Here is a 16,653-nt window from a genome sequence, read left to right as displayed (position 1 = left end):
AAGTTCGCTTACGTGTGTATATGGTACCGTATTTGCTGGACGATTTGTTAAAACTGCTTGTCCACATCCGTCTTGGATGTGAATGACAGTTTGTGGAGACGCTGGTTGCACTCATTGTGGAGCATTTGGAGGTGTGTTGTTTGTGAGCGGAACTCGTTCAGTGCCCTCGCTTGTGTTCTCTTCATAAATACGTAAACGGTGCGTACGGATTTGTTTCCTGTGGTAAACAGTACCGGCGAAATCAGAATTACTGAGCGGGACCGCATTTCAAGATGTCAAACATCGTGCTGGACAAAGACTGCTTCTTCCGGCGAATAAAGCGGCTGTATGCAAACTGGAAGGTATAGCGGAACCATCGTACCGGAGGTGTCATTTGCAACGTGTGTGTGCGTATTTTATCCAAACGTTTCGGTTTTTGTTTTTTTTTTTCACGTGCGACAGGATCCGGAATTCAACCATGATGATTCGCTGTCGAAGGTGGACTGCATAATGACGGCGGTCGGTGTGGATGAGGAAACGTTCTACAGCAAGTCGACGTCACTGCAAACTTGGCTGTTCGGCTATGAGCTAACCGACACGATCAGTATATTTTGCGACAATGCTATCCTGTTTCTTACCAGCAAAAAGAAGATTGAATTTCTGAAACAAATTGAAAAGGATTCGGAAGACGGTCTGCCACCGATACGGTTGCTCGTTCGCGACAAGGTTGGTGGAAAAAGCAAATGCACCTTTGCCGTATCGAATCAGCTTCTAACAGAGGTATAATTTCACTCTTTTTTCCGGTTGCCATTTAAAGAATGACAAGGATAAAGCAAACTACGAAAAACTGTACGAGGCGATGAAGGGTTCGAAAGCCGGCAAGGCGGTCGGTGTTTTCACAAAGGATAACTTCCCCGGCGAGTTCTGCGAGAACTGGCGCGCATTCCTGAAGGATAAGCATCTGACCAACGTTGACATAAGTGTGCCGATGGGATACATAATGTGCCCGAAGGAGGATTCGGAACTGTCGACGATTAAGAAAGCCTGCCTCGTGACGATCGACGTGTTCAACAAGTATCTGAAGGATCACATCATGGAAATTATCGATGCGGATAAGGTAGACAAGCGACTTCTCTTTGAGGGTTTTTATGCTTATGGTACGTTTATTGTTATTGTTATACTTTTTAGAAAGTGAAGCACGTCAAATTATCGGAAGGTGTGGAATCGGCCTTAACCGATAAGAAGTACGTTAGCGGTGTGGACACGAATCAGCTAGACATGTGCTATCCGGCCATCATTCAATCCGGTGGCAACTACAGTCTCAAGTTTAGTGCGTTCAGCGACAAAAACTATTTGCACTTTGGATCGATCATCTGTGCCCTGGGTGCACGATACAAATCCTACTGCTCGAATATCGTCCGCACGTTACTGGTTAATCCGACCGACACCATCCAGAAGCACTACAACTTTTTACTCAACCTAGAAGAGGAACTGTTGAAAAGTCTCGTACCCGGCAAGCGTCTATCGGACGTGTACGAAATGGGTCTGGATTACGCTAAAAAGGAGGAACCGAAGCTGGTGGACAAGCTGACAAAAACGTTCGGCTTTGCGACGGGGCTAGAGTTTCGCGAGAACTCAATGACGATCGGGCCGAAGTGTGTGGCCGTCCTGAAGAAGGGCATGGTGTTCAGCCTTAATGTGGGGCTGGCCGGATTAGAAAATTCCGAAGCATCCGATAAGGAATCAAAAATGTACGCACTGTTCGTCGGTGATACCGTGCTGGTGACGGATGAATCCCAGGCAGTGGTATTGACGCAGTCCAAGAAAAAGATCAAAAACATTGGCATCTTTCTGAAGGACGACGATGAGGATGATGAGGAGGAGGAGGAAAAGGACACGGAACAGGCGCCGGAAATTTTGGGCCGCAGCGGCAAACGCTCGACCGTACTGGAAAGCAAGCTGCGCAACGAGCAAAGCTCGGAAGAGAAGCGCAAACAGCACCAGAAAGAGCTGGCGATTGCTTTGAACGAGAAGGCAAAGGAACGGATGGCCAAACAGGCTGGCGGTAAGGAGGCGGAAAAGGTGCGCAAATCAACCGTCTCGTACAAATCTGTCAATCAAATGCCGCGTGAACAGGAAGTGAAGGAATTGAAGCTTTTTGTTGGTAGGTAGCATTGTGAGGAATAGGCCGACTTTTGTTTCTTACGTGTTGTTTGTTACTTTCAGATCGAAAGTATGAGACGGTTATCATGCCGATATTTGGTGTTCCGGTTCCGTTCCACATTTCGACGATTAAGAACATTTCCCAATCGGTTGAGGGAGACTACACGTACTTGCGTATTAATTTCTTCCATCCGGGAGCCACGATGGGTCGAAATGAATCGGGAATGTATCCCAATCCGGATGCGACATTTGTGAAAGAGGTGTAAGTATTGTCGATGGGGAAATAATGGTTTCCAAACGCTATAATGACTTCGCTCTTCTTCACAGTACCTACCGGTCAACGAATACGAAAGAACCGGGTGAGATAGCTGCACCGTCGTCCAACCTTAACACGGCATTCCGGCTTATTAAGGAAGTTCAAAAGCGATTCAAGACACGGGAAGCTGAAGAGCGCGAAAAGGAAGATCTGGTTAAGCAGGACACACTGGTAATGTCACAAAACAAGGGTAACCCAAAGCTGAAGGACCTCTACATTCGGCCAAACATCGTCAGCAAGCGCATGACCGGTTCGTTAGAGGCACACGTGAACGGTTTCCGGTATACATCCGTGCGCGGTGACAAGGTGGACATACTGTACAACAATATCAAGAGCGCATTCTTTCAACCGTGCGATGGGGAAATGATCATTTTGCTACACTTCCACCTGAAGCACGCCATCATGTTCGGCAAGAAGAAGCACCTGGACGTGCAGTTTTATACCGAGGTGGGAGAGATCACGACCGATCTCGGTAAGCACCAGCACATGCACGATCGGGACGATCTGGCTGCTGAGCAGGCGGAGCGTGAACTACGGCACAAGCTGAAGACGGCTTTCAAGAGCTTCTGCGAGAAGGTGGAAATGATGACGAAACAGCAAATTGAGTTCGACACACCGTTCCGGGAGCTGGGTTTTCCGGGTGCACCGTTCCGCAGCACAGTATTACTGCAGCCGACATCCGGCAGCTTGGTGAACCTCACGGAATGGCCCCCATTCGTAATTACGCTGGAGGACGTCGAGCTGGTACACTTCGAGCGCGTCCAGTTTCACCTGCGCAATTTCGATATGATATTTGTGTTTAAGAACTACCAGCAGAAGATCGCGATGGTGAATGCGATACCGATGAACATGCTCGATCACGTGAAGGAGTGGTTGAAGTGAGTTGAAATAATGTCTGGGTGTGTACGTACATTTTCGGAACCATTCTATCCTTCGTTTTTTTTTCAGTTCGTGCGACATTCGCTACTCCGAGGGTATACAATCACTAAATTGGGCGAAAATTATGAAAACCATCACAGACGATCCGGAAGGTTTCTTCGACAGTGGTGGCTGGACGTTCCTGGATCCGGAATCGGAAGGCGAAGCTGAAGCGAACAGTGAAACGGAAGACGAAGAGGACGATGCGTACGAACCAACGGATGATGACGATGAGGAAGAGTCCGATTCAGAAGATTATTCCGAAGCATCAGAGGACGATGATAGTGGCAGTGAGGAAGGTAAGTGGATCGAATGGGATGCTGTGGGCTGTTGGAATGCACGTACGATAAATGGCTGTGCTTTTTGGTTTGTAGATCTCGGTTCGGATGAAGAGTCTGGCAAGGATTGGTCTGATCTAGAGCGGGAAGCAGCCGAAGAGGATCGTAACCGCGAAAAGGACGATTATGTTGATCGCAACTCGTCGAAAAAGCGGTCCCATCATAGGTAAGCGATGCTGAGCCATAACCTTAGTTGCTTGTAACTTAAGCGCACTGCCTTACCGTATCGCTTGACATGGTCCATTTCAATGCGATCCCAAACACCACCTTTACGCTTTTTCTCACGTTATACAAACTAATTTCACCTTCGCATGCTTTCGATCATTTGAATTTCGGATCGCGATGATGGGGGTTGTGCAGGCGTGATCGAGGATTAGCTACACCGAAGAAACGACATGAACATAACCGCAGGTCATTTGAGTAACGAAAAACATTGGAACACACTATGTCATTGATCTTAATTTGCGGGCATCATTTGTTTTAGAATAATATTTTCTTTCTTTTGGAGGGTACATGTGATTTCCTTGGGTTATGAGACTTTTTGACACGATTAATTTTTGTTCAATTGAAACGTTAAATTAGTCTTAGCTGTATTATTTTCGAGGGTCGATTCACATTCGATTCGACCCAAAATCTTTGTAATATCAACGAATTCCGTATCGCGTGGTTTAAGAATCTCCCAATTAAGTGTCATGAAACAAGTTTAAGATCTATTTTTTTTCTACATTTACTAATTAAACTCATATCCTTTTAGTGCTTGCTCTATTAATAAATTCTCATCATTGCTAGCTGCTGCAAAGCATACAGGCCTCATTTATCATAAACATAATCCTTACTAAACAACAACTGTTTTTCCATTGCTTCTCTCCTACTAGCTCGTCCAAGCATGGCAGCAGTCGGGATAAGAATCACAAGGACAAACACAATGATAAGCATCGCAGCAGCGGTGGCAACAGCAAACACAGCAGCAGTAGCAAGCGCTCGCGAGACGACAGTCGTGACAGTAACCACCATCACAAGAGCAAGAAATCGCGAAAATAAACGGCACCGAAACACCGACGAAATTCTCATGCTTTCCGGTAGAGAGAGGGTATACGATGATCATACCGTACGGCGGGTGTTACTTTTGCTGTTTGCCGGTACAGTATATTATGATAAGGTTTATGTTTAAACTTTTTTTTTATTAGTAACGATACAATTCCACATTTCGCCCTCTATTTTTGTTTTGTTGGAGAAAACTTGGTTTGCAATAGGTAGAATTTTGGGAAAGGCGTTCATGTAAATGAAAACTTAACATAGGAATTCTCTATCGTACCCCAAAACTCTGGAACTTCTTACTTCATGCGGACACCGTATCCGATTACTGTTCAATATAGCTCTTCGTGGCTGGTTCCTTTCAAACCGATAGGCTGTTGTTAGTTTCATATTTGTCCATACTCAAATTGTTCATTTGTCCCGATGAATTCCTCACAATCTTTAGAAATGTTCCATTGTTCAATTTCGTGTATCTTACGGATTAAACCAATCAAATAGCAGACACAAAATGAAATCCCCGCGAAAATTAACCCGTATCTATTATTGATTGCATACATGAAAAGTAGAATATACACATAAATGGTAAATACATATATATGTCATTCTTAAGGACAACAAAAAAGCATTTACATTTTAATTGTAATAAAACCGAAAGTTTCAACTGTGAACTGCAGTTTGTTATGGAAAACATTGTATGGTAATGTATTTTTCCTTATTATTTGACTCTGACAATTGAAGTGAGGGATGGATTGTGTGTTCGGTTTTTACACAAATAGATAAACGAAACCATACAGCATTTTTAGTAGATCTCACTAGTGTGTTTGGTTTTCAAATAAATTTTTGAAAAAAAGTTTTCCGATTCATCAATGGGAACCCTTTTGGATACATTATTGCATTAGGCTAAGATTTCCTAGGCGATCATTACCTAAAATTACCTATTTAAAACAAGTCTTTGCATACAGGATAAAACCATCCGCAAGTCAAGCCTCGTGGAAGGGCTTTTAAATGGAGCTTCTTTTGAAAAAAGAGGATAGAGGGAGAGAGAAATGAATACTAGAACATTCATTTCGTTCCTTTCGTTCGTTGGGTTTTTTGTTTCGTGTAGCCACCCCTTAACCATTTGCCTATGGATACCTTGACAACGCAGCTGTCAATTAGGTTGCTGTTGGTAAACAATCCGTTCGAAAGTTCGCGGAATCAAATCGCAAAGGCGGATAACGAGTATTGAAAAGGAACGGAAACGGAAATTGACCCCAAAAAGGAAACAGCATGTTACCGGCAATATTATTGATGTCGGATCCTTTCAAAAGTGACGGCGATTCAACGGATAGCGATGAGTATGGCCTGGTATATGGTGGCTCGCCGGAAAGTTCTGAGAGTTCAGATGATCAAGATACACGAGACGCAATTCCGTCCCATTTTAACAATGAATGGTATGTGATTTTACGCTGGTAGCGTGCTATCAAGTAACACAGAAGCTAATTTTCTTGAGAATTTGTGTATAGGTTCCTCAAATGTCTCAACGTTTCGCGTGCTGTGTTTAAAGAACTGTACACCAATTTACTGCCAGTACTTAACGAAACATACAAACCTACCGCATTCGAAAAGCTGGCAGCCACCATACGATATTTGGCCAAAGGCACCTGTACCAGTGACCTTTTCGCCGGTGGTTATAAAGCCATACCTCGGAAAGAGTTTCAAAAAATATTTCCTCCAACGATAAACGCGATACATGCATTAATTCGCAATAAGTATATCTCACTAAAGACGCAAAACAGCGAAGAGCAGCGAGAAGCTGAAAGATATTTTAGGGAACATTACCCCAACCTTTCCGGTGCAGCTCTGTGCGCAATCGGGACGCATATTGAAATAGCGGAGCCAACCGATGAGAAGCATCTGTTCTACTACAAGTATGGTTCCTACAGTCTGAATGCATTAATGGTAGGTGAGATGTTGGGCCTGCTGGATGAAAAAAGCAATTGCTGAATGTACGATCCTCTTTCCAGATGTGTGATCATAAAAAGCACATAAGGTTCGTTAATGCAAGCTTCTGCGGAGCCATGCACGACGCGCACTTATGGATTAGCTCAGATCTGGACAAGTATTTTGTTGATGAGTACCTAGATGAGAATACGTGCAGCTATGTGCTAGGTAAGGTTGATAACAACATGCAGCTTAGCCGGGGTAACAGGATGGTAACTTTAGTTTGTGTCTGTCCCTTTCTTAGCTAAATCCATGTTTCCATCAAAACCCTGGATATTCACCCCGATCCCAAACGCCAAGCCCAACAGCCGCGAGGCTATGTTTAATGATCAGCATACAAAGGCACACGGCGTAGCGGAAGAAACGATTTCGCTGTTAAAGAACCGCTTTAGATGCTTGCTAGGCAAACCACCGATCCCGTACAAGCCCGCCGAATGCGTGACCATCATAGACGTCTGTTGTGCGCTTCATAACATGTGCATGGCATGTAAATATTGCAAGTAAATAAACTGCCCGTAAATTTCGTTTGTCATGCCACACGCGTGTTGAATGCAGTCGTTTATTTGTTTTTTAATACTTCTATCAATTCCCGCATCGTACTATTCATATTTTTCATATTCTCGTTCAGTTCGTTGCAGGATTTCGACATGGCTCGCATCTCAGCGGTTAGCTCCTTGTTAGCGATTAGAGATGCATTCACCACAGCAATCATTGCTTTGTTAGTTTCCAGAGCTTTGTGAAAGTTTGCATCTCTTGCTCTTTTCCGCGACGTACTGAACGACGGTACAGCGTTGGACTCTTCATCGGCGACAGTGCTGTTGGCAGCAGCACCGTTGGCTAACGGATCTCGATCATGCTTTTGCTTTACAATGGTAATGTTGGGAAGTTTTTCCAGTCGTTTATGACACGCATTGATCGCTCTTGGTAAAGAGCGCGTCGCCAACGGGTTCATCGTGTCATCGGACGCATCTCGCATCATACTCGAAAGCGGGTTTGAATCTTCCGGATCGAACGTTTCATCCTTGAAACCGGTTGTCTCATCGCTGTGCATGTCTTCGGAACTGGAACATGTGGCTTGTATCAACTTCGATTTCTTGACTTCCATGTTTAACAGCTTTGCAACTCTTGCCTGTATAGGAGAAAGCTGCCTGGGGTAAACACCGTCCTCTATGTCCTCGTTGTGCTGTTTTACTCGTTTCTTTACGCTAAATTTATAGTCAAACCAAACCTGATAAAGGAACGAAATGGTGGGATCAGTTTCCATCGTCTTATCGTGTGATCGTGCTTAGTTGATTTTGTACCCTCTTCCACGATGTCGTATCTCTAACTACCGGTCCAAGTTCGTTCAATTCTTTAGCAACTTTTCTCCAAAATACCGTCTGCGGACCCCTCACTCCGTTATTCGCGATTTCTGGTGCTGTTTCTAGGGCGCTTGCCATTCTTGAAAGCTGTTGGGTTGTCACTCGGTTAGTCCTACAATTTGAGCATTAAGATTACAAAAATGAGCACAATTTCAGTGAGTCGGTCATTATTTGGTTACCCTTTTTGCTCTCTTCGTTCCATGTTATGGGCTGTGTTTGATGGAATAGTTGAGGTTGAAACATGCACAGGAAGATGTTCCACGAAGAGCCGATATTGTTTCACGAATAAGGTTATTAATTACGCAAATGATTAACCAACGCATGGTAATATCGAATCGAAAACATTGTAATTCAGTTTTTAGAAGTATTCTTTGATTATAGTTTTATTTCCTGATAGCTACAGTAAACAACACATCGGACGCCGTCTCTTCACGGCAAAGCAGTGAAAAGGCTCAGACAACTTGTCCTCGGGTTGTCAAAAAACCGAAGAAGGATATTGACATTAGCGGTACTTTAAGGACATGTTCACCTGGCTATAATTGATAAGTTAGTCAAGTTGGCCGTTTCATTACATATGAAACATTATTAATTTCTATCTAGAAGTGAAAATGAACTAGAACGTTCAGCTTTCGGTTTTGCAAAGCCACAATTAATTTTGGTCCTATTAAAAAACTGAAACACAACATGGGGGCCTGTGATGCACAACTGAAGCAGCTCTGTGTTCAACCCCACACACAATCCGGTCCAAATATGTCAAATGGTGGTGTTCAAAGTGTCAACCAGACGTCGTACGCCGGAACAGTTTTGTATTTACAATTTGCTTTCAAACCATCAAATTCAGGAGCAATTCAGCAGATGCAGAAACTTGCTAAATGTAGCTCTATTGGTTTTCTTTACCGTTGTTTAACCATCGCTAAATCACGCGCCTCGGAACGATTTCCAGAAGTTCTCGCACGGTGCCTTCCGGACAAACGCATAGTTTCAGCATAGTTCATAATAGCTGACTCATAGCGTCAAGAAATGGATAGTGATACCAGTGAACAAAACTCGTCCACTTTGGAAAATCTGAGCGATGAAATACAGCGAAGCAGATCCCCACTGGAGACAGTTGCCGAAGAGGCAGAAGGTAGGCATTCGAGGGTACTTTACTACGTTTTGGGCTTTAGTGGTGCGCTACGGGCTTGGTAGTTCGGTAGTGCTGTGTGTGTGCGTAATGCTAGTTCTTCTGTATCTCTGTCGTTCTGTTTCCTGTCGGTAGTTTTGGGATAGTTGCACCGTAGCCTATTGTTTGTCTCATCGGTCTATCTATGTCGCTTTCATTGTAGGATATCATCATATTGAGGTTACACCACTAAGGGAATGGTGGTTGTATCCGCTTCTCGTAGAAGACAGCAATCGGCTGGAGCTGCCACCGTCGCTCAAACTCGCCTTGCGTTATTTTTTCACCCACTGCGGTAAGGACGTCACGGAGATAAGCCGGTCCGATCTGATGATAGTACTTATCTACGTGATCGGCCTCGAGCTGGGTTTGATTCCGAAGGGTGCCTCACTACCGCCGGCATTACAGTCGGAGAAACATTACGTCTACCGGTCGTTCGATAAACGGCTGGTGAAACATTTCGCCACCCGGCTACCTATGGACTGGTTCCGAAAGCGGGCCGGCGCTTACCGTTTCGAGTTAGAGCTGGTACACGAGCAAGCGCTGTGCAAAAATCTAACCTGCAAGGTGGTTGCCTTCTGCAGCGGGGACTTGCTGATAGTTAACTTACTACCGTACTATGGGTATAAGGCAGGATTTTCTACAGTGGTTCCTGTAAGCTTTCACGTCCCATGGGTCGATGCGGACCAACTTCCATTCTGTTACCAGTATCTGCAGGGCCTTTCGGCGAAGGTAAAGAATGATCTGTTTGTGCCATTTCGAAACCACATGTACGCGAAATGTATTCCCACCATCAGTCCCTCGCTTCAAGGGATACCGATGGAGGCGATGCTGAAAGTATGTGCGCACTTAGACAAACGCTCGAAACAAAACGTGAATCAAGCAATAAATATGCTAAACGCAACCTAATATTACATGCGAAACGTTATGTATCTATTCAAATTTAAACGTAATAAAGTAACTAAGTATAAGCTGTTGCAGACTATCGTTAGATGTGTGTAAAATGTTGTGCTTCGGTAAAGGTGTGAGGTGTTGAAAGAATGCGTGTGTAGTTGGTACCGCTTGTTTTGTACGTACGGAACGCTTCGAAAGGCGCGCTTGCTTTCAGTATGTTCAACTGTTCAACTTTGCCGGCAATTGTTAAATGTACACCCTGCAATTTGCAGACGAATGCGACGACGAATCATTGCGGCAAAGGATCGAGACGTTAAGTATTTTGAGCCATGTAACAGCCGGACCCTCCAACCAAACGAACGACTCGCAGTCGATGAGCGAATTTCCGTTACGAGATGAAACTGGTAAGTAAAGTCCATTCCTGACGCATCGAACAACCCATTTCGCGTCATAAGCTTTATCTAATCAGGATAGAGTCTATCTTGGTTGCAAAAATGTTCAAATTCTTTATGTTACAAAGAAATAGAATATTTCGAACGAAACTCCATTCAAATATCTGCCGTTGATCTGACAGCTGAACGCCCAAGGTATATATGTCCGATCGGGAAACGTCAACCGTCACCTTTCGCAGCATAGATATGTCTCTTTCTAAATCTTTCGCTAGCTCGCTCTATTTTTGCCTGTAAACTGCGGGCAATCATCAAACTGCCCGTCCCATAGTGTGCAACTACGGGACTACATTTTGGTCATAAAACATAAATTCATCGACGGTAAAAAAAACGTCTACCTGCTCGATGGCTGTAGTAGTAGTGTAGCTTCGGCCTGTGCTGTATCGTACGGTGTGTCCCCGCGAATTTGGTGGCGTTGTGTTGTGAAGAGTGTTTTGTGGTGATTTCCTGTGTGAAAATTTAGCCAATTTTTGGTAAAATTGTGTGGAAACAAAACGGCTGCCTAAGTTGCACCGGTGTGACGGTGCATGCTCGCTTCCATTACGGTCAGTTGGCGCTTACGTTAGTTTCTGTCCTATGCAGTGTCAACAAAGCGCTGTTCTGGAATGTGCACGGGTGTGTGTGTGGAAATAATTGTGCTGTGCTGCCTGTGTGTGTGTTACGCTAAACTCCGATCGTCTGCGAAACATCGAAATGGGAAAAGCGTGAAGAAGAAGGATCCAGTCGAAGCTAACAAATAAGTGAACCTCCATTTGTTTGGATGGGCAGTGTTGCAAATTAATGCTATTCTTTGCGCCCTCACAGAAAGTGCGTGAGGTTTGTGTCCGGAGGTGTATGCACGTGTGTGTGTGTGTGTTAGATTGAGGTTGTGTTGTAGCTGATCGTCAAGTGCATCGTGTGCTGAATGCATCGTATGAAAAAGAGTTGTACGTTAGTAAAATTGTGGCATTACTACGTTGGGTTGTACGATAGTGTTGGTGATATATCCATGCACGCATACAAACGGGAACCGTCGTGACCACGTATACACACATACGTTGCGTGTGCCTTTTCATTTCTGCCTAGCTTTCTTGCGTTGTGCTCAAAAATGCATGTTCTGTTCAGTTTTCTCATTTTCCTACATTCGTTTAGCTTTTGAATCTGTAAAAAAATTGAAAAAAGAAGAATGAAAAAATAATGAGTATTAATAATTAAAATTTTGCTAAGCGAGCAAAGAAGAATGCCATTTTCCGTTTGGTTGTTAACGATATTTTCATAATTTAATCAATTGCTGAAATTCAGTACAAACTTAAGTACAAAAATCCAGTTTTATACCACATTAAATATGTTTCAACAATGGCGTTTTCGAAAGAGATCGTGTTTTATTATGAAATTTTCTTATAACACTTCCTCATCTTTAGCATAAGTCAGAAATTCGTGTTTCGGAGATTTTCAATTCGATAATTTTTTTCAATTCAGAACTTGCTTGAACAGAAAAAGCAGAAGAGATATGCGATGTTGATGAACAACTCGAAAGCGTTAGGCACGCGTATTAATTTAAGCGGTTCGATTTTCGTGCATATCGATGCTGGTGAAAAAGAGAAATAGAATAATTAATTTGGGTTGAAGTTGATGAAAGCGTACGGAGCGAATAAGCGAAATCTCGGCAGGATTTGCATAACGAGGATTGGAGTGTTGGAGATGTGGCGTTTTTCGAAGATCATCGGCTACTCAACTGTTCAATCATGACCACATCGTTTGCTGTGCTGATTGGTTGCTACCAGCTTGCTACAGTTGTAAAGGTAAGTTGAAAAAAGTAATTTGTAAAAAATACATTTTTTTATTTAAATAATTATTAAAAACATAGAAAAGTATAAACGCAACTTATAAAAGAACATACGCCGTTTTGGGAAGAGCACACCTGTACAACATAAATGACCCATGCCCTCCGGTTCCGTGCACCTGTTCGCACCGAACCCTATGCACTACCACAACCTCCATGCCATGCACCGTACTACACTGCTTTCGTCCTTGTTGCAACAGTGTGCGTGTAGCATACAATCATCTACAGCATCACACGTTGGCGATAGAAGATCTTCCTGCGGGTCTGCATATCCCGTAGTGCTGCGTGTTTTTCCCTCTGCGACGTATGTTTGTATGCGCCGGCGTCCGGAGTGTAATGCATTGGTGTTAGTGTTAAATGTATACACCATTCCTTACTCTTTCCGTCTAACGCGCTCTTTCAAATATTTTCTCTCTGTCCGTTCCCATCCCTACCGTTTTCGCTGCTGGGGTGTGGAAAATGCTAATGGAGCATACTTTCGAGGGGGATGATGCAAAAAAAAGGATACCATTTTCCTGCGCTTGGCTACACTGTCTGTCTGCTGTGCACAGGGCATGAACGGTCTTTGTCTTGCTGTACCTTTCCTCCCGCCTCCCCGAAACATAAAGAACTCGCAAAAAGGTGCAAAAAATATAAATTAAATGATATATCGTACGGCGCTACTAAAATTGGCTCATTGGGATATGTTTGAATATGAGGTGGGAGAAGAGATTTGACCACCGAAGGGATGTTGCCAATAGTCGTGCGTTTCAATGCTTAGAATCTCGGTCGATTTCACCTCACTGCGACACTCGCTTTGGACGGTAACAAAGAGAAAGCTAACCCGAGTACGTGGGGACCTCTGGACGGCATTTGCTTTACGATGGGGCACATTCTACCATCTGCATATGGTGTGGGGAGAAATGGTGCATTTGTTTTCGTGCAGTTGTTTTTTTGGTACACTTTCTGATCCAGATGAGTGCAACAGATGGAATTGATGGTTTGTTACAGTATGGTGACGGTTTTTTTTTTTACAATTTTCTCTGTGAACTTTTGGTTTCTTTGTCTCTTACCACGTTGTTTGTTTCTCAAACTTCAAAATTCTACAGAGTACCCAGAGTTCTTATGCCTAGAACTATCAACCAACTGCCAGATACTACCAATAAGTGCAATAATACCTCATAAAATTCTATTGTGTATTGCAAAAATGTCGCAGTACCTTCTTCGCAATAGCCCTATCGAAGACCTTGACATTGTCCTTGAAACAATGTAATTAATCTATGAGGAGTGGAGCTGATTACTTCCTGCAATCAATTCTTGCTCCACATGTCTAAGGACCTTCAATATATAATCTCCCCGAATTATGAGTATTTTAGGGTTGTCTAGCACAGACTCTCCTTGTCGGAACACCTGCTTCCTTGGAGACCTGGAAGTCCTGAACGTAGATCTTATATAGCTCAGTTCTAGGCCTAAACAATTCCAGTTTCTTGGCTGCAATTCCTTACACTCACTGCTGGGAATTTCACGCATTCGAACTAGGTAAGGATTGCAAGATCCTCTAGTATCAATGTCTTCGAATTGCTAAGGGAAAGTTAACTGAAATATTTTGAAGGTTAAGCATTAGTCATAAGGATCAACCCTAAGGCTTGCATATCTTGACTGTTCGGCAATTGTTTTGTTAAGCTATTAACAACTAGATAGTTAAAGGATGTCAGACCGAAATCAATCAAAGAGATGGAAAATCACAAGCACCCAATATTAGCACAAACAACACACACTTATGTAGTAGTTTTAAGAAATAACAAATCCAATGTCCATCAAGAAACCACACATTCGAATCTTGATCGAATCACGTTGTGTAGTTACTGTTTAACTTTTCCCAGTTCCGGTAGATCGTCGGCGCCCGAGTTGGGTTGACTCTTTTAAACCCAACGGTGCACAATAGCGCGATAATTTTCCGACTCTGCAGATGTTTCGCATCTTGCTTGCTCGTATCCGACACGCAGCACGCAGCGTCCTACGCACTGCGTTCCTTCCCACGTCCATCTTTTCGTCCACCGGCTGCCGAGGAAGATGCGCCACACGCACGCAATTTGGGATGAAATTGAATTTAATTTTGCGTCCGCAGAGAGGAGCAGATCAAACACGTTACAGAGGCATTTCTGGTCGATGTGTGTATTTCGGGGCGTTTCTTCCTGTAAGGCGAGCATTCGGTGCTAGGTGGAGGAAAATCATATTCGATAGTCGCCTTTGTTGAAGCATTGGCGTATTGGATATCTTGCTTATTTTCAAATAATAGCCGGAAAGTTTCATCGAAAAATAGGCATACAAACAAACGGAAACCCAAATGTTGATTAATATGATTTATTTTTTATATTTATTACGTTGGAAACACGATGCTTCTGATGCCAGCTCATTTCAATTATGCATCGGACGAGTTTATCAGACATCCGGTGGTTCCGTTCGATCCGCAGGTATGGCCACCTGTTTTGTGTTTACCTTTCGGGTGACCGGTTGATGAGGGAGCGCTGATTAATTGTTATGAATATTGATGAGATCATCAGGGCGTGTATGCATTGTTTTTCCAACTTATTGGTTCATAATGAACGACGTTAGATCGCTAAGTGGGCTTGCTGGTTCGTAGAAAACCGTTTAAGAATGTTTTAAAGATCCTTCCGAAGTTGAGTGGTCCTTGAGCACAACGACTCCATCGACTTTCGTTGTTTGTGCCATTGTCCTTTATTGCTTCCGAAGAAGACTGTCAATGAAAATCTAGGTTACCCCCACTTTCCCTCTCTATATTTGCCTACCTATTGAATCATAAAAAAACACACACACACACACTTAGGCAGCAGATGATGAATTTGTAAATCTTGTTTCACGCTCGTGGCACTGACGGTGACAAGTGGATAAAATATGACTGCCAAGCTGTTGCTGCAGGATATCGTTTTTCTGTAGGGTGTTTCTGTAGAGGGTGTTTTATTGCTTTCTCCGTCTTTCTCTCCCAGCACATGGATGGTGTTTAAGGGTGGGTGGAATTTTTCGGCTTCCCAAAAAAAAAAATCCCCACGCACTACATTGCCACGATATCGATATCGTGCCGGAAAAGCGTGTCACTTCACGGCCGAACAGGCTTTCCTTTCCGCGCTGGAATGTGCGGTTCGGTGCGGTACGTTCTTGGCCCTCTGAATTTTGCAAATATTGAAGAAATCGTAAAAGAGGATTGGTTGCTATCGTGTTTGTGTTCCTCTCCTGCGCCGAACGATGCTTTTTTGTTTTTTTTTTTGGTTTGCGCTTGTTCAAAGTGAAGGACGAAAGCAGTCGTCGGTTGGTACGATTCGAGTGTGGGATCAAACCGGACGCCATTCGGTCCGTGTTGTTGGTGTCTCGTCATTTCGTCTGGTGCCACTTCCGATCGGGAGTAGTGGCCTCGGTCTCCCGTTTATGCCTGCAACCGTCGCTGGAAACCGATCTTCCCGACAGGGAAGTAGTACGGAAGAGCGTTCAGTAGTCTGCCGGAAACCGGAAGGCGACCGTATGGCAGGTGAAGCTTTGGTGAAAGAGGCGAAGAAGCGAACGATGAGCGATAGAAGAGTTTGTCATCAATAGCACAATGGCTTACATTCATGTCAACTTTATTAAAAAGCTTTATGAGCCTTGAATGATATTTTGTTGTGGGTGCTTTTCTAGTTGAAAATTGCAATTTTTATGGGAGTTTTATTTTCTTTCCTGCTCTTAAGGATCGTATTTCTTTTATTCTGTGCACTTTAATAAAATACGTCCTACTTTGAAAACAATCTATTCTCCATTTGGCGCTTGTGGGCAACTGCACAGAATGTTGTCCTGGAATGACGTTTTTCCGATGCGACTACCCTAACATAGTGCAAATAAGTTAGAACTAGAACCGATCAATACCTTTTCCCTCCGAACCAACGGCGCAAAGAATGCAAAAGTGCACTGAAAAAAAAAGGAATTTGCATCAAAAAGTTAGCGCTTCACAATGCAGTGGCGCGCGCTCGGTTATAAAGCGGCAAACGGTTGATTACAACACCACCTAGTGACGATTGTTTCGGTTGCAAAGTTCTGTGTTCGTTTTTTGTGTGTTCTCTACCTTTTGCTGTGCCAGTAGTTCTGTTCGCTTGTTTTCCTGTGTTTTTGTATTTTTTTTTTTGCAACGGAGCGCAAGCAGTGTAGCGAAGGCGCGCGCATCAAGCAATAGGCACAGCGAGGGTTTTGACGTGCTTTGACGGGTTGGCA

At 43.7% G+C, this 16,653-nt stretch overlaps 4 protein-coding genes across 4 annotated transcripts; 3 read left to right on the top strand and 1 right to left on the bottom strand.

Annotated features, from left to right (window-relative positions):
* Positions 1 to 272: 272 nt before the first annotated feature.
* Positions 273 to 4,755, top strand: LOC128716229 (FACT complex subunit spt16). The gene is made up of 9 exons (XM_053811148.1): positions 273 to 341; positions 442 to 705; positions 797 to 1,096; positions 1,168 to 2,143; positions 2,206 to 2,404; positions 2,470 to 3,336; positions 3,407 to 3,675; positions 3,751 to 3,880; positions 4,590 to 4,755. Exons 1-9 carry the CDS (start codon positions 273 to 275, stop codon positions 4,753 to 4,755), a joined length of 3,240 nt encoding a protein of 1,079 aa, XP_053667123.1.
* A 1,263-nt stretch (positions 4,756 to 6,018) lies between these two features.
* On the top strand, positions 6,019 to 7,236 carry LOC128715017 (putative nuclease HARBI1). The gene is made up of 4 exons (XM_053809898.1): positions 6,019 to 6,182; positions 6,255 to 6,690; positions 6,756 to 6,900; positions 6,977 to 7,236. Exons 1-4 carry the CDS (start codon positions 6,019 to 6,021, stop codon positions 7,234 to 7,236), a joined length of 1,005 nt encoding a protein of 334 aa, XP_053665873.1.
* Positions 7,237 to 7,291: 55 nt separating this feature from the next.
* Positions 7,292 to 8,295, bottom strand: LOC128712915 (uncharacterized). Its single transcript, XM_053807781.1, has 3 exons — positions 8,273 to 8,295; positions 8,034 to 8,205; positions 7,292 to 7,960 (listed from the first exon to the last, which is right to left on the bottom strand). The coding sequence occupies exons 1-3, from the start codon at positions 8,293 to 8,295 to the stop codon at positions 7,292 to 7,294; spliced, it is 864 nt and encodes a 287-aa protein (XP_053663756.1).
* An 818-nt stretch (positions 8,296 to 9,113) lies between these two features.
* On the top strand, positions 9,114 to 10,161 carry LOC128715261 (uncharacterized). The gene is made up of 2 exons (XM_053810142.1): positions 9,114 to 9,219; positions 9,419 to 10,161. The coding sequence occupies exons 1-2, from the start codon at positions 9,114 to 9,116 to the stop codon at positions 10,159 to 10,161; spliced, it is 849 nt and encodes a 282-aa protein (XP_053666117.1).
* Positions 10,162 to 16,653: the final 6,492 nt, after the last annotated feature.

This window comes from Anopheles marshallii, chromosome 3 (assembly GCF_943734725.1).
Source record: "Anopheles marshallii chromosome 3, idAnoMarsDA_429_01, whole genome shotgun sequence".
NCBI lineage: Eukaryota > Metazoa > Arthropoda > Insecta > Diptera > Culicidae > Anopheles > Anopheles marshallii.
Note: the sequence above shows the minus strand (reverse complement) of the source record. Positions and strands in the feature narration are given on the sequence as shown.

Excerpts from the sequence above, each read along its gene's own strand:
- LOC128716229 (XM_053811148.1), top strand. The coding sequence starts at position 273 with ATGTCAAACATCGTGCTGGACAAAGACTGCTTCTTCCGGCGAATAAAG. Across the intron at positions 3,337-3,406 it reads CACGTGAAGGAGTGGTTGAA|TTCGTGCGACATTCGCTACT; the intron begins GTGAGTTGAAAT and ends TTTTTTTTTCAG. Across the intron at positions 3,676-3,750 it reads TGATAGTGGCAGTGAGGAAG|ATCTCGGTTCGGATGAAGAG; the intron begins GTAAGTGGATCG and ends TTTGGTTTGTAG.
- LOC128715017 (XM_053809898.1), top strand. The coding sequence starts at position 6,019 with ATGTTACCGGCAATATTATTGATGTCGGATCCTTTCAAAAGTGACGGC. Across the intron at positions 6,183-6,254 it reads TCCCATTTTAACAATGAATG|GTTCCTCAAATGTCTCAACG; the intron begins GTATGTGATTTT and ends ATTTGTGTATAG. Across the intron at positions 6,691-6,755 it reads ACAGTCTGAATGCATTAATG|ATGTGTGATCATAAAAAGCA; the intron begins GTAGGTGAGATG and ends TCCTCTTTCCAG.
- LOC128712915 (XM_053807781.1), bottom strand. The coding sequence starts at position 8,295 with ATGGAACGAAGAGAGCAAAAAGG. Across the intron at positions 8,206-8,272 it reads GAACGAAGAGAGCAAAAAGG|GACTAACCGAGTGACAACCC; the intron begins GTAACCAAATAA and ends CTCAAATTGTAG. Across the intron at positions 7,961-8,033 it reads ATACGACATCGTGGAAGAGG|GTTTGGTTTGACTATAAATT; the intron begins GTACAAAATCAA and ends TTCCTTTATCAG.
- LOC128715261 (XM_053810142.1), top strand. The coding sequence starts at position 9,114 with ATGGATAGTGATACCAGTGAACAAAACTCGTCCACTTTGGAAAATCTG. Across the intron at positions 9,220-9,418 it reads AGTTGCCGAAGAGGCAGAAG|GATATCATCATATTGAGGTT; the intron begins GTAGGCATTCGA and ends CTTTCATTGTAG.